Consider the following 24,319-nt stretch of genomic DNA (forward strand, 5'->3'; position numbering starts at 1 on the left):
AAACCAAATATTTTCCTATTAGCTAACGCACGGTGCGCGCGTGCGAAACAAAGTTTGCATCATCCGCGCGCAAATGCTGAAGCTGTTCATCAACCAATCAGATTGGCGAATTGAACGCACTTGACCAGATGTGTTCTACCGTGGTAAGTACACATATGGGTACGAGATTAGGAAAACGCGTGCAAACAAGTCACAGTCATGGTTTCGTCATGTTCAAGGTGACAGGTAAAAATGTAATGAGTAAGTTTTTTTAACAAGTCATTTTAGTATAGAAACTCAGAAGTCACACAGCTGATAAGCAATTTAGGCACAAAAATAAAACCAACGCAATTAAATATATCTATAATTAAATTATTTTCAAAAATCGTAGAAACTGATGCATACGTTGTTAACTGAAGTAAGGATATATGCAATAATGTAAAAAAGTCTATGTGCGTGCTAAATGTATATAAAACCTAAGACAATCTACAATATTTCAAGGATTATTTGCAATTATATACCCTGTTGCAATGTTGAGATAGTTTTTACATTGATACGTTTTGAGCAGTAATAAAAATATACGTTTATACGCTTAAAACCGGCTTCTATCATCCTTGGAAATCCTTGTTGTGAACTTCTCTTTTGGTCTTCACCACCGCCCTTCCCCTGGCTTTCCTGTGGCTTAAGTAACTTAAGATAAATGCTTACAAGAGAAACAAAATTATTTTAACGTTATTAGCTATGTAATAAAAGCTTCAAAAACCGCTTTAACAGAATTTGAAAACATGACTGTTAAAATGTCAGTGCAAAGGCTCTTTTACTGAGCTATAAAGCCACTGGAAGCAACAGCTTATACTCAGTAAAAAGTATGCAAATAATAAATACTGTTATGTGCACGATTGTTCAAAGGCTATACAATACTATAGAATGTATAAAAAAGTATCATCCGTTGGATATTAGACTTGACAAATCCCTTCTCCCAGGTTGTGCTCCCAGAACTGTTTATGTGGAGGTGTGTGGTCTTCTAAAACCCTTACTCAAGTAGCTTGACCTCGGCTGTTTCACTCCGAAGATCATAGCTTCGATAATTCCTTATTAAATTTCTGACGTTATTTGTGGATAAAAAGGCCAAAATTGTGTTCTCCTTTCCCTGTTTGGCTCGATTCCGGTATTTCTACAATTTTGCCTCATTAGTACTGGGTGCTAGTTACCTTTTCTTTAGTCGTCATGGAGATGAGATTTCACCTTTTGTCGCCGCCATATTTGAAGCGGATAAATTTTGCAAGTTTCATCGAATGATTCCAGTATCATAATATTACAAAATGCCTGAGGATTTGTCGAATTCATATAATATACGACCGAACTTCAAGCACAAGTAAGTCGATTACTTTGTGGCCGATTTAAATTCGCAAAACAGCTTGGTTTATTTGGTAGATTTCTTGTAAGTCTGAGGCCTGAAATTTTTGTCTGTGTTTTGTGGTGTGATTAGATTTCGTCCAGCTGCAGTTAAAGCAGTAATTCATGATGTTTTGAACGAGGAGTTGTCTGGTAAAAAGTACAGTTCAGAAGAGGCCACTCCATGGTGTAAACAGATCTCTGACACAGTTAAAGAAAAGTTGAAAGGTAAGCTTACCTTAATAAAAATTTGTAATTGTTGATGTGCGTGCAGAGCAAAATTCAGACTGCGGACCGTTGTCTGTCATTGTACCATCCATCGTTTCGTACGATCGCAAACAGAAGAGAAGCAATTGTCTGCAGTTACAAACAATGGCCCACAGCCTGCATTTTGTACTGATTATGACAACTGCTCTGCACAATAACTTAGTTGCTGGAAACATGTATGCTGACCAGTGAAAGTGATCTACAGTAGTTTTACGACTAAAAGCAACTAGTTGACAAGTGACAAAGCATCTGCTAGCCTGTTTGGTCCTAGAAATTGTCGAAGTAAGGTGCAACTTCTGGATTCCCAAGGGAAGACAGTTTGTGAAAATGATCCTACGCCAATGTTATTTGTTAGTAAAGAGATAGCCTGCAGAACAGGCGGTTTATTTTTGTGGGGTAATTGCGAGGTCACGCAAAGCGCGAGGGGAAAATAAACCGCCTGTAGCCAGACCATTGTACATGCTCTACCGCCCACTTTTTTGATTGACTAGAAAGACTGAGGAAGGACCAATCAAAGAGCGCTTAAATTTGTTAGCGCGAAACAGGTCTCAAGCATCAGTACACTGCAAAAACAGTTGGTCGTCTCGTTTGACACCTCTAAATCTGTAATTTGCTACATGTTTCGCTAGTTCAGTTTGTTTTGGTTCATTTCTATTTGTTAAATTTTCTCTTTGGAAGGACAAGGTCTGACATATATTCTGTGAAAATGCAAATTACTTGTATTTAATTGATGCTGGGCCCGCCTGATAACAAATATTGTTGCAAGATGTGATCTTTTCACGGATGACACATTTATCTTTGTCCGGCTTCGCCAAAGGCTGTGGAAGCTTTACTTCAAGAAAACTTAATGTTGGTTTTAGAGAGACATTTTGTCATACAGGTAGATTCTTGCATTAGTTTGATTGAGCGCTTTGTCTCTTGAGCTAGATGATTAGGTTTTACTGTTTACCTCCGTTGGCACCACATGATTCAAATGTAGATAATTGAAATCTCACGTCACTTATGTCACCATTCGCTAACACGAGAATTCTCGGAAAGAGCTGATAAATCAAGCTTCTACCGAAGTCTGTCGGTAGCAGAGTCAAAACAACCTTCTTTTCTAATAACGCTTCAATGCGCGCCTTGTGTCTCTCTTTTAAAAATCTTCAACACACTGAACTAAAAACAAATCGTGAGCGAAAGCGAATACTTTGATCGCCTTTTTGCTTTTTTCACACATTTAATATCAACCAATCACCAAAAACCGTTCGTCAGGCGAACGGTTGGAAGAGCATAAACAATGGCGTGTCTACAGGCGGTTTATTTTTCCTTCGTGCTTTGCGCTCACCCTCGCGTGACCCGCTAAATAAAAACCTAGCACTTCACGCTTTGACCCGCAAATTAAACCGCCTGTTCTGCAGGCTAGTAAAGAGAGGGTTTGCCGCATAGACCCCAGAACAATCAGGAATACCCCAGTGACGCAAGGAAAGCGGACTTTGGTGTCGAAACTGCAGAGGAAGCTATTCATTATTAAGCCTACCTTTCCAGATCACAATGTAACTGTTATGTTTCCTTTGCTTCTTAGTTTATAGCTTTTTAATAGAACATATTTTGCTTTTCATTTTAATGACTATTGATAGAACCGTTTATTGTAAATAGTTTTGCATCACAGATATTTATCCCAGAAGTTGTTAATAAAGATTATTAATACAAAAAAAACCATCAGTAATAATGATGATCAAGAACTGCAAAATAACAATAGAAAACACAAAAACAACAAACATGTGCTCGCTTACATACGTGTAAACCAGTTAAATTCATCAATTGAAATAGTAATTTACACTGTACACTCAAGTTTAAGCAATAAAATGGAACAAAACAAACTTTACAAAAAGAAAGATATCTGGTACTGTACCTTTGTTTAATCATTGAGCAATTGTGTGAATCCTTTCAAAATGACTAGATCCGGTGACAAGGGAACCAAGTAATGTTTTGTCAGTCAATCTGACTGAGTTCCTAATGGCCGCATGTGATCTCCAAAACCACCAGGTTTACGATCAATTCTATGCCTTAAAAACCATCCCTTGAAGATATTTTCGGTCCAACGGCCTTGGTAGTTAAAATTCCTAATGTCTTTAATACCCAGGATTTGAAGTTATTTCTTTTAAATAAGAAAAATTTTCATTCAAAATACAGCAAATACAGCCATGTTCACTAGTGTGGATGGCAAAGGTGGCATTGCTTAGTTCCAAACCTTGAGATGCTATATTCACCACCTAGAATGGTGAATATAGCGTCATAAACCGAACGTCTCGACCAATCAGAATGTTCCATTTTTTAATTCACCTTTGGAAATTATACTAATAATTACTATACAGTTTTGCTGCCTTAGAAAAAATAGCGTAAATCATCTATTAAGTGCCGCTACTCAAATAAGTGCCGCTCTCGAATAAGCGCCTCTCTTGAATACGTGTAAGAACCGCTTTTGAATAAGCGCCGCACCTTTACCGAAAATAATTGCGTTCGACATTAGGAGAACGCATCCTAATCTTGTGGTGGCGTGTGGTCCCGCGGTTGTTCTGTGAGCGCGCAAGGGAAAGTCGTTCTATGTGTCGTTCTATGTATGTCGGTATGTGGCAAGTTGGCCTCAATCTCATGTGATTAGACAAATAGAAAGCAATTAATTGCGTCACAGCAACGTTAACAATGGCATTGAGCCACAAAGACAGCGCGCGCAAAAACAATTCATTAAACGGATACCGCTACAGGGATCAGTGTTCTCCTTAACAGGCGGTAACCGTTCCGGTAAAATTTACCGCTTGTAACACGACTCTTTACCGCCTAGAATCGCTAAGATATCTTGTAAATTCAACAGGTAAATAACAAAGTAACACCACTCGTTTCACCTTCGTAGTCATGATTGAAAATATAAAATAACAGATTGAAAATAAACAGCGACAAATGCAATATTCATTTACGAATTTGTGCTAGTATTCAATATTCTTTATTTCCCTTCGCTTTCCAAATCTCTGAGGGCTGGTATCGAGGAAAGAGCAAGTTTTGCAGGTGTTTCTCACTTCGCGGCAAGTGCACATCTGTTGTTGCACATTTTCCACGGTCGATTCCACAATGAAGCGGCAGCAATCCTTGCTGTCCTTTCACTTTGTCCATTGAAAATAAAAACAATCACAAAGGCAAAGAGGTAAAAATAATTCCAGAAGTGAGAAATATTACATGTACTTACATATAATAGTTCAGTTTTCAAAAACATGCAAAATGCAGAAAATAGTTGATTGCTTAGTTGACCGTAGCTGACGCGTGGTGAAGACAAAGGCAGCTTTCGATGTCAAATTCTTCTCATATGTTCGTAAGTGTTTAAAACAAAATCCAGATGACAGGTTAAAAGAAGCACTCAGAATACAACTTTGTAACAACGCTGTCGTGAATGCTGAGTATTCGAAGCAAAGAAAAAAAGAGCTGCAGCAATTCGTAGCAAAGAGGAAACACGACCGCCGATTTTTTAAGTAGTACGTCATGTAAGCGACAGCAAATGTATCTCCTTAAAACAACAGAAGATTTTATGCAATTTTTCATAGGCTGTATAGCAGGCGAAAGAGGTCTGCAATTGGACAACATTCTGTTTCATGTAGGTAGACTAGAAAATGGCTGGGATTTACCCGAATTTCTTTACTGGTTTAAAAAGTTTTCTTACCTGTTGTGCTGAAAACTAGGGAGAACACTGAGGGATCCATATTCCCAATCGTCCGGTCGTCCGAGGCGACTAAAAAATCGTATGGACGACCAAAAGATTACATAAACTCGTCCGCTGGACAACTTAAGTTTGACTTAATAAAAAAAAAAAAAAATTATTAAGTTTTCTTATGAGTTACTACTTGCGTTCTGACCACTTGTCATCCTTTCATAACTTTTTGAAAACAGAAAATAATTTGCAACTTTCTGTCGTGATAAAATCATAATTTTGGCCGCCATCTTGGCTGATGCGGTATTTTCCATCAATGAAATCATTGCAGGCTCAATTTTCAAGCTCTCAACCGCTGATATTTTGTACTGCAGCTGTATCCGCGAAAAAACGAGGCGATCGCATCAGCTGATGTTTTGATCAACATTTGCCGTTATCTTGGTCTGGCACCGCCAGCAAAGAAAAAAAAGCAATGTTAACACTTCAGAAAAACAAACCAAATATGAATAAGAAGAGCAAAAGCGTTCTTTTCTTCCGTGGTTGCAGTCGAAGAGGCCCTGGCTTTCATTTGTGCCCGCATCATACGCTTCCGCCAACATCACAAGCCGCTTGGGGGCGTGATGTTTTGTGAAATTTGTAAACCGGCAGCCAAGGTAGACAAGTAAAAAGTCTCATTAACAAATACTTGTGAATCAAACTTTATTATAACAGATTCGTTGTCTTGTAGATTTCATGTTTACACAGTGTTGCATACATGTGATAATAACAAAAAAGTCAACTTTTCATTTACTGACTTGTTGTACGGTCGCCATTCTTCACTTTTGAACGGGCAAGTAAAATTTTGCCAGGACAAGTATGTCATCTTGCATACTTGCCCGGCTGACGACTTGGAGAAAAAACGAATATGGATCCCTGCCGCTAGGCTGTAAACAATTTTTGCATTCGACGGTAGGACAACGCATCCTAATCTTGTGGTGGCGTGTGGTCCCGTGGTTGTCCTGTGAACGCGCAAGGGAAAGTCGTTCTATGTATCTTGGTATGTGGTAGGTTGGCTAATTAATGACGTCACTGTTTCGTCGCGAGAGACCCCGAGGAACGAGGTTGATTCGATCTAACAATCTTCTACGGTTTGCGTTTTCGAGTTTGCCCTGTGAGTTGTGCTGAAAACCAAACGTTTCTGCAGTGCTTCTTTCAACAGTAGTAAAAAAATTGCTGTGCTGCCTCGTGCGCTGTTGGATTGGGATGGTTTCGCTGATAGTCTCAAGTGATGTTGCGCGCGCGGTCGTTTGAAATTTGTATGACAATATAAACACTCGTGTAACTCGGTTTACGTTTTCTAACCTTATCTTGGGTACCTATCTTGGGTCGAACGCATTCCCCTAATCTCTGATTATTACTAGTTTAATAAGTGCCGCTCTCGAATAAGCGTCGCAATGCTTCTTTTGGTATTTTGTTCATGTTACCTCTAACTTGTATTTGAACAGCAATACTTTCACAAAGGGACTGAGAAACTGTGATTATGTTACCTCTTGTATTTCATCCAAAATAATTTTATATTTAATAATTTGTGTATGCCTAGTACGTGCCTCACTTATATCTCTCTATATTCCATGAACTGTTTTGCTGGCAATTGAAGTAAGCACCTCTTTGGAATAAGTGCTGCTCTCAAATAAGTGCCGTACCTTTATCAGGGAAAAATTAATTATGCGCCGCAGTGCTTAATTGATTATTTACGGTATGTGTGGAACATGTCATTAGATACATTCTCTTTTTTTTAAAATACCTTTTTTAAAACACACAAAAAACACACTCACAACACGCAATTGATGCATTGTTAGCCAATCAAAGATGGCATTTCATTTGTAGGGTGTTACATTCTTTTTAGAACTTACATAATTTATTTTGATATGATTTCTCTTGATATTCATTGCAGAGCTTGAATTAGACAGATATAAATTTATTGTCCAGGTTGTCATTGGGGAACAGAGAGGTGAAGGGGTCAAGTAAGTTTGTTCTTATTTATATTCACAGAGTATGTAATTATAAACAGTTGGATTGGATGAGGTTTTTGTGATATCCGGAATAATCAAGGTTGAGGTAACTGTTATCAGCTGAAGCCGAACTGCCGAAGGCTGAGGCTGATAACACTTACTGAGATCTTGATTATTCCGGATATCACAAAAATCCGAATTATTTTAATAATTGTTTTATGACCTTTTATTATACATTGTTTTTCTGGAAAAAATAAGGACAAAGCGACTACAACCGTTCTACTAATTCCTACTTATTGTCTTGCTTTTGAATGCTTTTCTCTCAAGGTATTCGTGGAATAATCTGCTAGCAGATTATTCACTAATTTGTAGGTTGCACTGATTATCAGAATTAACTTTAGGCTCTTAGCCAATGAGAAGACAGATAGTGATCTGTGACTAAAATGTATAATAATAGCTTCTTATTGGTGTGAATGCACATGAGCCGTTATGGCGTTAATCGACTCTATTGTTGTAACGTGTATAAGAATTGATAGTTGTAATGTATTCATCTCAGCTCACAAACTTTTCAACTTTTATTTTATACTTTTTTGTTATCTTTGTACCTTACCTTTAACCCCCAAAGGTTCATATCCTCATTCATTGTTCATTGTTTGGGGAGTAGGTTCCCATTTTTCCCACTGTGTTTCAGTTTTGTACATTTGGACAATGTACTTAATAAGGACGGCATTAAATAGGGGACTTGGACTCATAGTTCGAGCTGCACACCCATTTTATCTGTTTGATAGTTGTGAATATAAATAAGAAGCTTGAATATTGTTGTTGAAGGAGACATTATTTAATAGACAAGTATGACTCCCAAGTTGCTGCCTAATAAAATTATTATCATTTTTTTTTTCAGGGTGGCTTGCAGATGCCTTTGGGATTCAGACACAGACAACTATGCACAAGATGTTTTTATGAATGTAAGTTCAGTGTTAGCATGTATGCATTTTTCAGTCATAGCAACAGGACAGTGCTTCAATGGCCAGGATTTAGTTTCTGAAATGACATTGAGCCCTTGTTGCGTGATGGGAGGCATGGTGGCCTAATGGTTAGCGCGCTGGTTTCCGTATCAAGCAGTCGGGGTTCGAGCCTGGTCGTGGTCATTATATTTTATTTTTGGGCAATACACTTTACTCTCGTAGTGCGTCTCTCCACCCAGGTGTATAAAGTCTACAGTTACACTGTAGGTAGTGGCAAACCAAAAGGTAAAGTCTGCTTCGAGCCTAGTGGCCCATACAGGCCGAAGCTTATCCCGGTTTCCGTAGCATTAAGCGACTGAGAGTATTGCTACTCCCCCCTGGATGGGATGCTAGTCCATCGCAGGGTTACCCCCCAGCAGTAAATTCGCTGGTACCCATTTATACACCTGGGTGGAGAGAGGCACTGTGAGAGTAAAGTGTCTTGCCCAAGAACACAACGCAGCACCCCGGCCAGGCCTCGAACCCGGGCCGTTTGACTCGGAGGCGAGCGCGCTAACCATTAGGCCACCGCGCCTCCCACGCTGCTGGGGGGGGGGGGGTAACCCTGCAATGGACTAACATCCCATCCAGGGGAGAGTAGCAATACTCTGTTGCTTCATGCTATAGAAACTGGGATAAGCTCGGCGGGGCCACTAGGCTCGATGCAGACTTTACCTACCCTGCTGCTTGACACATGTTGCTTTAGTTAATAGCATATCATGCTGTAAACATCTGAAAATAAGCCCCACCCTAGAATAAGCCCCCCCTCCCAGGGGTCAAGTAGCAGCTCTCACAAGGTCTCACATGTATGGCACACTACCCTTCAAGAGAACAAGAGAACAAAAAACAGGAACAATGCCACTAGCCCCAAAGACAAAAATTTGGAGCTATGTTACAAATGCATTTCAAATAATTGCATTTGCAACTGTTACCTTTTTCAGGCCTATATTGGCGAGGGACTACACTGTATTTTTTTAATCTGATTATTTTTACCACACAAACTTTTTATTTTGTAGCTGGATTTTTTCTACACATTTTTAGGGGTGGCAAAAATGTCCCTTAAAAAATGCATGTCCTGCAGAATTTTAATAGCCACATGTTGTGGGTCTTGCCATGGCCATCTCCACTTATATTTTTTCATGACACCTCAGAGTCTCAATTTCTCTTGCAAGGCTATAAAGAAAGTTGCAGAAAAGAGATGCAGTAAGCACCATCTTACAAATTACCATTCACTACAAGTTTCTTGATTATTACCACTGATCAGTCCAGTACTTTAACCGCCGCCTGGTTAGCTCAGTTGGTAGAGCGCCGGACTGCTGTGCGGGAGGTCGTGGGTTCGAACCCCAGACCGGACCAACACTCAGGGACTTAAAATAACTGAGGAGAATGTGCTGCCTTTGTAATTACATCTGCAAATGGTAAGACATTCTAGTCTTCTCGGAAAAGGACGATAAACCGTAGGTCCTGTCTCCTGTATCCTCAGTCTAATAACAGGGGACGTTAAAGAACCCACACACTATTCGCAAAGAGTAGGGCACGAAGTTCATGGTGTTGTGGTCTGGCCTTTGTGTAGTAAATTACAGTATGTGTACAGCGCATTTGAACATTATATATGAAAAATGCGCTATATAAATTGATTATCATTATCATTATTACTTTAATAATTAATGTACTGGATCAATAAGTGGTAATAGTTAAGGAATAGCAGCTCACTATTATTGTCAATAAGGTGCCCCATCCTGCAGAAAGCAAACTCACGTGAGACAAAGGTCATTAAACAAGAATGTAGTACAGTAAAAACCCGTGTTTAAGAACCTAGAACCTTCTGGCAGAAATTTGCTTTTTTAATACCCCAAAACATAAGAACCTGTTTAGCCAAATAAATTCCAACGGGTTCTTATATGTAGGGTTTAACTACTTAATTTATATATTTTTTACCAGAAACCAGAAAGATGATGTTATCGGGGCATATACAGTATGTTGTTGGACTTTTGGCAACATGGGTACATTAATAAATATTTATAATGAAGAACAGACCAGATTTTATACCATTTTCTGTTAATCAACAACAATGTCTACTCTGTAGAAATTAAGAACCTGATTAAGAACCTACTTAGCCTAAACTGTCAATAAGTACCCCATAATACAAGAACCTGTTTTGCCAAACTCTGAAAAAAGTAGGTTCTTACACGCAGGTTTTTACTGTATTTAGTATTTGCACATGTGGCTAAGCTTATTTATGGAAATTTGCAGTACGATGCCGATACCAAGCCAACATGTGGCAAGTGCAGGGGGAGGGGGGGGGGGGCAGGCATGAAGTTGTTGAGAAGGTCCTGGGTGATTGTGACGGGATTTGAGAATCATATGAAAGGAACAGCAATACTCATCATTTGCTTGGGGGTGTAAATAATTATTATGGATTTCTGTTTCACTTCAAATGTGCAGGACAAATTGGTGGTCCAGTCATATCAGGCATGGAAAATGGCATCTTGAGCTATGCCCAGATTTGTCTCTGTTAGGGGTCAAACTCAAATTTTCTGACAAGCATCCCTGTCTTTTTCATATGGAAGTCTTTAGAACTCTTTAATGCCCTTGTGGTTGTGCTTATCTTCTTGCTTCATTTTGTCATACATTTTGTATGCCATGCCTTCCTCCAACCTGCAATAAATTCAGGGTAGTTCAAATTGGCAAGAAGTTTGTGTTAACTTGGCTTTGTGAAAAAAACAACAACAAAAAACAACAACAACAACAACAACACCAGAAAGACAAAAAAACTCTGGCTGCTGCAGGGCCTGAGTGGATGGAGGGCTACTCCCTGTACATGGGGAGACTGTATCTTTTCAGGCTGGGGTATATAAAAGGGTTCTGGTTTCACGAGTTGAAGTAAAGGCAAGGGTAGGAAAAAGTGCCTTTGTTTTAGGTATTAAAAGGGTCCTTCAAGATATCTGGAACAGACCCACCTTACAACTGATTTATCTTAGTTTTATAAAGTGGTACTATTTAATATTTGCAGGCAGCTAAGATGAAGTAAAAGTTTTTTAGCTATGTAGAGAGCACTTGAGATACATGTAGTGACGCCCCATAAAAGAAACCTTGGCAATTTGTAGTCAGGTTTTGGCAGTGTGTCTGCCCAGGTGGAACTTATTGATGTCGATTTGAAAAATGATGCTGTCAAAGTAGCAGGACCAAAGATATATTTAAGCAATTTTCATCCATCTGTCCTCTGATTTCAGTCTTACTGGTGTATTGTGTGGCCAGACACTTTTTTCTCATTATCCAGGATTATAAATTATGAGCCTGTCAACCGTCCTGGACTTAACCTGTGACCGACTGACATGCAATCCGCTAAAGGTACTCCAAAATTAAAGAAATTGAGTCACAGCAATACTCGCTTTAAATTAGCGAAGAAATCTAAATGACAAAACCACAGCTTTATTAGGAACAAGTTTGTCTCGGGGGTTATAATTAAAATCATTCCAAACAAACGTGGTTACAGTAACTTTAAAAACTGTTCAACCCAACAGTTTTTCCTGAAAAATTCATATCGCAAACCATTTTAATCTATTTCAAATTTTCTCCGCCCGTGCTTTCTTTTGCATTTGCTGTGTTATTGAAATGTTCTTCACTGTTTTAAGCGGTTATTTTTATATTTCAACGAATTTGATGGTCATTTCCCATGCCTAAATTTAGCTAAAACCCGTGGCACCGTCACTCTCTCCACAGTACCTCTCTCCACACAGGAGTTACGAACCTGACAAAAGTCTTGGGCGTAACCCGTGAAAAGGGACTGAGTCACGGCTGAGTTTAGTCTATTTTATTGATTTTTGCAAAATACTCGCTATGAAACGTAATGTTAGCGAAGAAATTACTTCTACGGATCTAAAAGTTACAAACAAACGAAATTAACTTTGAAAACTGTTCAGCCTTAACAGTTTTTCGAAAACCCATCAATCTCCTTTCATTTTTGTCCATCCGCACCTTCTTTGCAGCATTTGCCGTGTTCTTGAGAAGTTCCTTTACTGTGTTAAGTGGTTATTTTTAGTAAATAATAAAGATGGTAAATTTTCAAGCTCGGTGAAAAATAGTGGAGAAATTATTCAACATGACACGAGCGTGGGACAAAGAAAAAATCTGAGTCCCCGACGGGAATCGAACCCATGGCCTCCCAGATACCGGCTGGGCGCTCTAACCAACTGAGCTACGAGAGACTCGTTGAGAGCTTAGGCCATTTACTAGGTTGATATGTGACACGCGTCCTGCATACTGCTAGGATCAGCAATGTCGAAATAATCAAATGTGTAGTAAATAATAAAGATTGTAAATTTCAAGCTCGGTGATAAATAGTGAAGAAATTATTCAACATGACACGAGCGTGGGACAAAGAAAAAATCTGAGTCCCCGACGGGAATCGAACCCATGGCCTCCCAGATACCGGTTGAGCGCTCTATCCAACTGAGCTACGAGAGACTCGTGGTTATTTTTATATTTAACTCAATTTGGTGGCCATTTTCTATGTCTAAATCCTTGACACAGTTCAATTCTTTTAATAAAAGGCTCTAATAAAGTCCTGACTCAACATGTCTACTCTAGACAGTGCGCAGACAACATTGGGCAACATTCACTGAACAGTCATATTTACATTAAACATTCTCGTAAAATCAATGCATGGAAAATGTCTCAGTGCTTTAAGCCAAGTGGTAGTAGGCATGACCACCCTTACTGATAGTCTGGGACCTTGAACATGTTGTGTTTTTTGTTTTTTCTAATAAATTAATCAGCTCAAGGCATGGGGGCTACATGTGTTTGCAAGGATAGTGTCTGCGGTCAGCACATGCTGAAATGCGATTTGAATTCTCAATAGTGCTAAACGTTTTTTCTAATTTTTCTGTACAACATCAAAAAATCGCCAAGCAGAAGACGACAAAAAGAAAAAAAAATAATTACGTTAGAGATATTGTCTTGATGTACCGCGAATTTCTCACTACTTGAACTAAAGAAATGAACGGTAGCTGGTAAGAAGAGTTAAAACTTTGAACAAGGAACTAAAAAGTGTTGGAAAAATTGCGCATTTTGCATCAATGCTAAGAATTCTTCGTGCGTTATGTTCAAATGGGTAAAAGATTTGGCGCAAAAAAAAAAAGTTTGAAGGCATTCCCAGAAGAAAATTAATCGTTGTCTGCGTTCCCTCTTTTTTAAACCTGCTTAAAATACTTAGGCCGCTTCTCAAGACTAGCACTGAAAGGGAGGATTAATCAAAGACGGATTAAGGGACTTTGTTTGTAAGGAAAACCAGACATACACCCATTTTCCATTCCCATTAGCTAACATATATTGATTTGTGTCAATAATGGCTGCGGCATATAGCCAACGCGAAGGGGCGCTTCTGATTGCTTAATTGTTAGAAATGGTTAAAAATGCACCATACAATATCTGAAGGAAAAAAAAGAATCATTAAGTATAGGTATCAAAACGGATTTGTTATCGCGAGCTTTACTTCAAGGATAATTAAGCGTCACGAATGATATCGCTTGCCTCAAATGATGGTAAAGCGTTTGTGCACGCAAATTTGTGCCATAAGCTTTGGATCGCCTTAGGCAGGAAAGTGTTTACTCACGAACATGTAGACAGCGCAAATGTTATAAACGGTAAATTTTAGACAAACTACCAGCTTGTTTCTGTTTTTCGCTAAACTTTCCCTGTACTGTTCAATATAAAACAGATGAGACGTCTTTACTTCAATGCTAAAATTGCGGTCAGATCACTCCATGGTTAGATCGCTCCCAAGCAAAGTCAGATTGCTCATAACTAAAATCAGATCGCTGCCAACTAAAGTGAGGTCGTTTCATCCAAAAAGTAATTAAAACAGACTTCGCTCCTTTAAGAATTTAAACGGTAATGTTCTCGATGCAGTTCTGGTGCGAAACAAATAAGTACTACAGTGGAATTTCGATTTCTCAAAACCTCGATTACTCGAGCCAAAATTTGTCTTCACTTCAATTTTACCCGATTTTGACTTTGGACTTTCAGTAACACATCATCGCAAAACATCCGTAGTCATTTTTGTGCAAACACTCAAGGCTACATGGAGACTATCACACAGCTAAATTGTCTCTGGAGTGAAAAATTCAACATCCACTAGCTTAGTAATGTAGCATACAGGACCATACAGCATGTGCTTTTTGGTAGCTTGTTGTTTTAGAGGGTCCCACGACAGGCGTTCACCTCTACACTCAGTTGAGAAATAAAATACAAGAACATTGCGTAGAAAAAATATATGTTGCATGGAATGCAGTGATACCCGAAGTTTGCATTCGTAGACGGGCCATATAATCAAACACGACCAGTATTAAATTTACTAACAACCTTTATTGTACATGTCATACTTCAAATTTCTCCTCCTTACTATGTAAAGTAGGTGCTTTTGAACTATTTTATCAAAACGTTCCATTCTAATCACAGGTGCTAGCTTAATTTCTTTGTAATGTTTAACAAACACGTACCACAAATGTAAACTTCACTTTGTCAAATAGCTAAGTTATTATTAGCTTTTGCAAAGTAAGGCAGTCATCGACAGCTTTTGCTATCAAAAAGTCACTAATCGCTAGGACTTTTTTGCAAAGCTGGAAAAGGTTTTACTCGCCAACAACTCACCAAAAATCTCGCACTGGTTCACAGTCTTAATCACTTTACTTACTCAAAATCAGTAAACAACACTTCAAGAATATGCTGGAAAAATTGTCAGCATATTCGGAATGCTCACTCATAGGACCTTCAAGAGATTGTCAGACATTCATGTTGGACTTAAAAATCAGACTAACCATACAGAGCTAAATGTCTAGCCAGAATTATATGTTCAGTGTGGGACATTTTCGGATGCTGTCAAACGTAACTTTATTTTTTCTCGCTATCAAAAGTAAAAAAAGTCACCACTTTGAGAGGAGATTTTACAACGCCCCCATGCACAGCTTCGTTTCACTTTCTAAAAACAATACACAGCTAGAAATTTTCTTGAACAACACTACACTAAACATTCAAGAAGGTTCTCTTTCGACCTCGCCATTAAGTTTGCAGTCTTATAATAGCATTTCTGATCAAACCTGGGTAGAAGTTTATCCTATTATGTTGCTAAATAATAATAATAGAATTTTTCTACAGTCTAGAAAACATGTAACCGTGACTGTATAGCCGTGTTATTAACCTTCACTTTAGAGAAAAAAGTGAACAGGAAACGAAATTATGATTGAGTTACGTAAGCAAAAACAAAGACTGCGTGCGGTCCCTCTTTTTGCTTTAAAATCCGTGGAACAACGCAAAGTAGCGAGCGATCGAGTGCGAAGTTTGCCGCGAGCCGCGAGTCGAACTTCGCGCTCGATCGCTCGCTACTTTTGCGTTTGTTCCACGGATTATAAAGCAAAAAAAAAAAGAGTCCGCTCTAGCGCAGTCTAGCAAAAAAACATGCCTCAAAAAGGTACGTGACCGCCCTGCGTGCTTGTTACAGTGCATCGCCGCTTGCCGCACCTGTAGCCGACTTGTTTGTTGATGCGATCCCGGCGGCCGGCCGACGGCGGCGCCAGGCTACAACCACAGACTTTTTCTGTCAGTTTAACTTTTTTCTAGCAAGTTTTCCGTCAACGAGGACGATAAAAGACAGTTGATCAGAGATTTTTCTGGGTTCTTGAAAAAGGCTGAAATTCCATGAAAAACGTTTGCAAAGTGCTAGTTGATTGGTTGAATTTTACACCCCCAGAGCCGCGCCCCGTTCCCAAACAAAGATGTTTTTTAAAAACAATCTAGTTCTTGATGCATGGCTGCGTAGCAAGAAAACATATTTCAGTTTTCCATTTAGCAGGTGTTTGTACTCGCAGCTGGGCGATTCTCATTGTGTTGTAACAAATACACTGTGTTTTTGTTCTAATTTCCTGCCAAGCGCAACAGACTGCGAGCTCTTTTGTCTTTGCATAGAACTGCGGTTTATTACTTCAGCGCGGTAGAAAATTCGTGAATTTTATGCGGTTTTTCTCTGGCTATTCGGCCCCCTCGCAGAGTAGGTTAATTGGGGTGTTTGTCTCGGCGAAATGAACTTAGTTTTTGCAACAGACAGTTTCCCGTGGTGTTGGGTGCAAGAAAACGATAAATACCGGCAGATTTTACAAATTTGTTTATGTACCAAACTTGTTTCAAAACAACGCAGCGAGTTTGCCCAATAAGAGGACCTCTTTGAATGCTATTCGCAACATTTAATACTCGTGCTCACATTTTCGCAACAAGCGGTGTTACGGACAATAAAACACTAATGTTTATTGCCTCTGGGCAATTCGTTGAAAACTTATCGCCCTGATTCGTTCATTGACGTTGTTTCACGATATTACGTATATTTACGTAACTAGCTTTTTATCTAGGTTTAGTATGCTTTTGTCGAACTTTTCCGAGCGTAACGTTTCAATAAAATCACGACCTAAAAAATGTTTAGATCTATTTTCCCGTATGATGCCTGGCCGGCCTTTTTTTTCAATTTTCAGTTGACAAATGGCTAATTGATTGTCGGTTCAGCCGACGCCGTGTTGTTTTACAGCGTTGCTGTGTAAAAAGAGCGCGCTGCGGTAACAAATTTGCAAGTTTTCGAGACAACGTAATCCTTTTACGGACGAGCGATCAACAGCCGCGGCCACTGTTATATAAACATAGCGCGCGTGAAACAATGCGACCTCAATACGGCAGGTGTGTTTGCTAATAAAGTGAATGAATTGTATGCTGCAAGCTTTTGTGGGCAGATCATGCATTTTTCTCACGGGTTGTTCCCACGACCCCGCTTCAGGCGAGCATTAAATAATCGCGTACGCAAGAAAGCGCAACGTCATTAGCAGTTTGCTTTTTCCATGTCGGGCACGAGGCTGTTTGAGGTTTTAGGCTTTTAGCACGGCATGTTGGCGAGACTGATGCGAAATAGACGAGGTGCAAAACATCGGAGACTGTCGAGCCCCCTAAACAAAAATTCTTCGGTGCTCTTTGAGAGTCACAATCGGCCCGCGTTCTAACGTATTTTTACAAACAGCGCAATCGATTTTTACATGCTAAGAGGCGGAGGGGAGCTTGGCAGTCGACCATATATCCTGTGGAATCACATGCATGAGGGGGTCAATTTTGCTGCGTGTTTTGTATAGTTTTAATTTACGTTTTGTATATTGGACGTAGAACTTGAATTGCGAACACGTGCTTGGCGAAGAGGTCCTTGCCACGAGGCTAGCGAGACGAGCATAATGATCTCGCATCAAGCGGCGTTTTGTTTTGATTTCTTAGGTAATTTTCCGTTTCAAGCGAACAGATTTGAAGGATCACGTTTCTGTGACGCGTAGTAAGCTTTTTTTAATCGTTGCTCCACGTGTTCTCGCATTTTGTTTTTTTCAGAAATTGACTTCCAAAACATTTCACTCCACTTAAAAAAATTGCATCATCTCAACTTGTTTTTGCCGCAATTGTTTATTGTTGATTAACAGAAGCTTAACACTGTAAAAAAAGGAAAACATCTTAAAATTAAATGAAGGCTATGTTTGCACCTGTGTGTTTATGTTTCAAGTCCAAGGTTAACAGTAAAAGGTGGCTTTTTCAACGTGAAAATTTGTAACTCACGAAACCTTATTTTCACTGCCCTTTAGCATACCTTTGAACTGTTAGTTGTTCAAAATGAAGCTGCTTACTTATTACACTTTCGTTGCAGTCCATAAATGTTTTCATTTCTTTTAGTTACTATTTATCAGAAAGATCAGTTATCGGAGCCTTGTTTCAATCAAAAATTAAATTCATTGTGTATAGAAACCGCGATAAATTTTGGCAGATATATGTGTTATTAAGTATCATTGTGTTCATTGCCTGAAGCTAAAAAATGACAGGGACAATTAATCTTGATGTATGTCACATTTATTTTTTTGCATTTTAAATTTGTTAAGTGTTTTTTCTTTGTATTTTGGCGCCCCCCGCTATCATACAGACCGTGTTCCGCATTGTTACGCACAGTTCTGAATAGTTTGTCTCTTGTTTTGCGTTGCCTGGGAAATTTTATCTCCGTATTTTAAAAACATTCTTCGGAAACTGTGTTTGGTGAAAACACCGTATCTCCGGAGAAATCAGCAAGCAAACTTAACGTCTTAAGTGAATTCTAATCGTATTTTCAGATTTTCTTTTTTCTGTCAGCTCTTCGCATACCTAATGATTTGCTTTGATTAGAGATTGTTTCAAAACGAAACCGGCTTATGTTATTAATGTTATAAGTAGCTGGGAAAAACTGAACAATTTTACAATCACATTGCTTAACTCGTTTTGCCTTTTTGGAATAGTTAAGCAATTATTCTCCAAATACTAGCAATTCCTGCACAAATTTGTTTAAAAAAATTTTTTTTTTTTAAAGGGGTTTGAATTTTTTTTTCCTTTTCTAGAAGGTTTTGATTTGCGGGAACTTACGCGAGTGGGCGTAAAATGTTGATGTCACCATTCACGCTGTAAAAAAGGCGTCTCTAGCGAAAACACACAAACAACGCTGTTCTTTGACCAATGTCCTGAACGTGCACCTTTTCAAAGTCACTATTTTAAATTAAAGCACTGTTCTTGCTAATGAGGGTCGATTATTTTTCTAGGGAAAAGAAAAACAAAGCATTATGTAGCTAGTGCCCTTTGGTCACAAACTACTTTCGCTCTTCTGTCGGCATCAGATGCCATCGGCTAGTATAGAACTTATTTTCACTCCCACAAACTAAAAAAAAATAAAAAAAAAAAAAAAAAAAAAAAAAAAAAAGGGTAACGATGCGTTTTCTCAAACCAGATTTTAGCAATAGATTTCAGTAGATTGTAAGTGTTTCTGGAAATTTTCAGATCTCGAGGAACGTCAAAAAAGACTTTACGAAAACAAACAGAAAAGAAAGATAACTTAGTAGATTCTGTTTGATATTGGAGGTCTCGCAGGGTGTGTCCAGATTGTCGATTTCGCTTTCCCCCTTGTAAAACACGGGCGCTGTCTTATCGCGCGCCCTATTCGGACCATGTGTTTTCCTAAAAGTTGTTTTAAGGGGCGGGAAAATCATGCTTGCAATTGTACACGCGAAATCGTGACGTCCAGCTACACGTGTTTCGGGAAAAACATGATCGCTTGTTTTTGAAACAAGGCGACTCTAGCTTTATTTGGTTTATTTCTGAATTGGTTCGGCCGCCATTGTTCCTGTAAGATGCCTTCGGGTGATAAGCAGTTTTTGATTTATTTCGACGAGACATTTGATTCCTTGTTCGTTAGACATAACAAGGGTTGTTTTTCACTTCAAGGTTGGGTTAAGCGGGCGCTTTGATGTCATGAATACCAGACTGGAAAGATCCGCATTGTTTTGAACTGACCTGTAATTTATTAGATAGCGTTATTAGTTCTGGCTTCGTAGGAAAATGAAAACGATTCACACCATAAAAAGCGCTCGTTTTAAGAACAAACAAACAGAGGCACCGAAATTTGACCATTGTTAAACGGCCTTTTTCTATTCTGAAAAATTATAACATTAGACAAACAGTCAATTTTGCTATTTAGAAGTAACTCGTATCACCCACCCTGCTTCCCTGTTGGAAAAGGAATTAAGCAGCTTACTAAAGTCGACAACAATGTCAACCAAACCTCTGCTGAACACGAGGTTTAATAAACAGATAACTGCGCTAAGCGTGCGTTATAGGTCATCACGGTACAATTCTTTTGGCGTCCGTCGTTCATTTAGATAAATAGAGTAAATTGAACAATAGCTAAACACTTGAAAAATACATCAATTCACCGTGTGTTTGGGTGATGCCAAAACGCATCAACACATGATGATATAGTCGCCCAACAAAAGCCGTGTGTACTCTTTGTTCTTCTGTAGCTGTGAATCACCGTAAAGGCGCAGGACACCCCTAAATTTGCAGACACTATTAGGTAGACAACCGATATGTCTTTGGATATTACGCCTTGACCTAGCGACCTTGTTTCATGTTGAGAAGTGTGCTACACCCTTCCTCGAATATCTCGACCTGCCTCGAGAACGCGGAGGTCTCGTTGCGCGCGCGGAGGCTCGCGTGCATGATTCGTCTGCCGCGCGCACTCTATCATCCCTTGAATAGTGGGCGTTTCATTGCTTGTCCAAAGCGTTCTGCGGTAAAATAATAGGCTAGTTATATTGTTTTATGACTCAAACCGCCAAAGCCGCAGTCTCATCACTATACTGGCTTATTATAACTAAAATAGATTGACCAAGCTCAACATTTAGTTCTGCTTGTGATTTTTTTGTCTTCCCTGCGGGCACGGAAGTAGGGAGGTAGTTTGCGTCAGATCTACTGAAATATTCTGTTTCGCACTGTAGCATAATTCCTTTGCAGTGAAGGAGGGATATTGAAGGAGGGATATCATTCGGTTGAGATTGTGCGCGTTGAGACCCTTAAACTATATTTAAGGTGCGACGCGCCTTAAAATAACTAATCTAGGCTATGGTTACGCTGAGAGAATTGAGATTGTTCTGGTGAAAGTTAAGCTGGGTGACTCAACTATATCTGCTGAATGGGTAGTATTTGTGCAGCGTTTTTACTCTGTTTTGTTCGTTTAGAAAATAAACAGTATGTGTAGTTGCTATGTTGCAGTAGCAGTTGGTTGCTGCGGACATTTTTCGGACCCTTGTCTATAAACTTTCATGAAGCTATAAATTAAACGCTTTGATGCTCATCTCTAAACCGTTATTCTTAACCATAATGTTCACAAGTTAACACCCTAAATCAAATTTTAATGCAATCAGACAATAGAAATTTTGAGACTGTACGGAAACAGCCTAATTAAAAGCGGCAAGATCTGTTGTCGGCGGGTTCACAGCACAGTGAGCTCTAAAGAACTGCCTTTTGTTTTCACACAGTTGTAATATATTTTATATTTTTGGATTAACGACCGTTTACTCGTTGGTACAAGTGCCTCTTCCGGTCCGTTCTCCGTCTCAGACAATTAGCAAATTCGCGGTTGTCGTAAGATGTTGCTTAGCAACATGACGTCATCGCATGACGTCAAACTGACGTAACAACTTTCGGTGTTCGCGCTAAAGTGCTCGTGTCGTGTTCTGATTGGCTAATTACGCTCGCAAACTCTTCGGGTGTTTTTGCGAGTGTTTGCCCCGAGAAAACGCTTGCATGTTGGCATATGCGTTCGCCAACTCAAAAGTCTTTCCTTAGCTTCTTATTTATTTAACAGAGTGGATTGTTATGTTATTTGAGAAGGTGAGGAGCAGGAGCGATGTAAGGGAGGGTTGAGTTTTTTTTTTTTTTTTTCGTTGATGCAGTAATTTGTTCGCAGTTGTTAGTTGTAACTTTGTAACAGTTATCTTTCACGAATACAGTAGAAAATACAAAGAATGGAATTCCGCGCGCACGAGGTTTCTGAGTCGTTGTCTGCGTCCACGTGAACTAAAACAAAGGAGTCAGTTTTTTGTAATAATAATGTTTCAGTCTTTCGTAATCACGTCCGTGTTTGCTTGTTTATGATTTCTTTTCATGTCACCGCTACTGTTCTGCATCAGGAACTCATTATTTCTGCAAATTGCTTCGACTTATATTGGTTTGACTAGGAGAACAGAGCCCCCTTAAAAACTCTAGAATAAGCAGCATATACAGAGAGGTGAAGCAAGACAGGCAGATATCTCAAATAGCAGTCGTTTTCCATAAGAAACCGTCAGTTGATCTTAGTTTTATTGTTCTTTCTTGTTTTTCTATTTTTATTTTTAGGAGAGCTTATTTTGTGTGGTGGCAGCTTATGGCGTCTTCTATTACTGAACTCAGTGGGTGCTTCATGGATTTACTCAAACACCTTCGCACAAAAGCTTCACCGTTGTAAATATAAATATTAGTCTTGTGTAAATAACAATTTTGATCCGCCCTGGTGATCGATTTTTCTTTTCTTGCCAGGATTTATGGAGAAACGCTTGCGTTCACTGCATGCTTCCGCGCGCAAGGGAACACCCTTGTTTGCGCGCGCTTATTTTTATTTAAAGATGCCTTTCCTATGAGTGTTCTAAGATATGTCTACGGAAATAAGCTTTGTTATTAGATGCTAACTTGATGAAAAGCTTTGTTGAACTTAGTAATCGGGTTTAGAATTTCTAGAACGCGAAGGACATCTGATGTTAGAAATATTGTTTTTAGAAGACCTTATAGGAGGGTTTTCAAATAATAAAGTTGTCTTTTGGTAACGTCTAAAAACTTGTGTAGATCAATTGTTTCTTTACCGCAGTCTATTAATTGCTAAATCAAGTGGTCTTTTGCTTTGCCATTATTTTCTTCTCTGCCCCCTTATCCGGCTGAATCTTATTCAACAAAGGTTTTTCCCACATCATGAATTAATTTCCTACAATCGGAAATCGTCGAGTTGACATGTATTCTGCGTGGTTTTGTACTCAAGATAAGAAAAGGCGATCAAGATTGTGGTCAAAAGTTCTAACAAAGGAAATAATCGCTGTCGTCATGTCTAGAAGAAGGGGAAGGAAGTTTGCTTGTACGTTAAGCAATTCTCGGAAATACCAATACAGGAATCCAACTTCAAACTCATTCTAATCAATTCGTGTTCTTCTCTGAATTAAATGAAAATCTCTGTAGCGCTTGAAGTTGTGTGAACTAGCTCACAAACATAACCCTTAATAGCATTTTATTCGCGATTCTTCACAACCTGTTGTGTTTTAAGCTTTTTCTTTCGCTGTGGGTGTGTCGCCCCGCAAGCTTAAAGGGAAAACTTGAATCAACTTACATTTCCTTTGAGGCAACTCCACACTCTTTTGCGCCGATCGTGCGAAGCGTGTCAAGTTACCATTTTCTTTCGGCGTTTTGGGGAACGGCAGTCCTATCTAGACGTCTATAAAGGGATTACCTTCTCACATATTTACTAGGACTCATAACACAGTTAACAATACCTTGACAATCACGAATGAAATATTTGAATTTAGTTTCCAGTGAATATCAATTCTTTTTTTTAGTATACTGGATAGAAGGTAAAAACGAATGAGCACTTTGAAACTTTTTTGTTTTAATGAAAGAAAAAGCTTTATTTCTACTTGGGCTGTTCAGGGGGGCATCAAAACATTCTTATTTCTTTAAACCTGTTATCGCCCATGTGGCGAAGGGAGGTTAGCTGATAGAGCTGATTTTGGGGTGTCTGCGATAGACGCTTTTCTGGCATGAGTATTAGCTGTGTCTTTGTGGTTAAACAAAGAGTAAATCTGTCGCGATAGCTAGCCGGTCTTGTCGTGAACTAAAGGCATCTCCGCGAACAACTTGTGGATTAATCTGTATGCCATTAATGCCAAAATAAACAGCGCACTGCTCGTTTGCAGAAAGTTTTTATTTGCTCGCGTTCTATAAACAGTCCCCGTGAAGCATAGAGATGTGATTATCGAGATAACACCGCCATCTCGGTTTGTATACGGATCTGTCAAGAAACTCGAGTTTCGTTTTCTAATTCGTTTGTCAAAAACTTGAACGATTTCCGAACTTTTGAGGTTGTTTGTTGTGAGTTGTGGAAATGTCTGTGTAGATTGTGATGGATATTGTGTCACGGTCGCTTTTCTGTCACAGATTGTTCCTGTGAACTTTCATTTGTTATTGATGTTGCGAATAAAGATGATAAGATAAAGATTACACAAGGCACAAACTAGGCGTTTTTTCCGTTTCCCTTCTACAAAGGTGCTTGCCAGCCTTGAAAAGCTGTATGTTAAATTTTCTGTCAGAATTCAATACAATAAAAGCGATTTATTTTCCTTCGCGACAGAGTACACAACTAAAATTGAGTCGTGCGCGCTAGCGCGTGCTGAACAGTTTTGCAAGTGGAATAAGTTTTTTTGACGTTGATCGATGAAAGCCGCTCAAAATTGCTCAACGCATAGATCTGCAAACTTCCGTTCCTGCGGCTCAGGATCGGAAATGTGCTGGCCCGTGGGCAGGGCATCGTCGCCTTTTTCGATCCTTTCCAGTCACGACTCGGA

At 39.2% G+C, this 24,319-nt stretch overlaps 1 protein-coding gene and 1 non-coding gene across 2 annotated transcripts; one reads left to right on the top strand and one right to left on the bottom strand.

The window, feature by feature from the left end:
• Positions 1-1,213: 1,213 nt before the first annotated feature.
• On the top strand, positions 1,214-22,547 carry LOC144662644 (dynein light chain Tctex-type protein 2B-like). Its single transcript, XM_078523514.1, has 5 exons — positions 1,214-1,354; positions 1,469-1,602; positions 7,254-7,323; positions 8,213-8,276; positions 22,074-22,547. Exons 1-5 carry the CDS (start codon positions 1,302-1,304, stop codon positions 22,119-22,121), a joined length of 369 nt encoding a protein of 122 aa, XP_078379640.1. The 5' UTR covers positions 1,214-1,301; the 3' UTR covers positions 22,122-22,547.
• On the bottom strand, positions 12,450-12,524 carry Trnat-ggu (transfer RNA threonine (anticodon GGU)). Its single transcript has one exon. It is a non-coding gene; the product is annotated as a tRNA-Thr (tRNA).
• Positions 22,548-24,319: the final 1,772 nt, after the last annotated feature.

Source organism: Oculina patagonica, chromosome 8, assembly GCF_052425735.1.
Source record: "Oculina patagonica isolate OP01 chromosome 8, crgOcupat, whole genome shotgun sequence".
NCBI lineage: Eukaryota > Metazoa > Cnidaria > Anthozoa > Scleractinia > Oculinidae > Oculina > Oculina patagonica.

Bases quoted from the DNA above. Each gene is read 5' to 3' on its own strand.
- LOC144662644 (XM_078523514.1), top strand. From the start codon at position 1,302: ATGCCTGAGGATTTGTCGAATTCATATAATATACGACCGAACTTCAAG. The intron at 7,324-8,212 runs GTAAGTTTGTTC...TTTTTTTTTCAG, and splicing joins CAGAGAGGTGAAGGGGTCAA to GGTGGCTTGCAGATGCCTTT. The intron at 8,277-22,073 runs GTAAGTTCAGTG...TTTTATTTTTAG, and splicing joins CACAAGATGTTTTTATGAAT to GAGAGCTTATTTTGTGTGGT.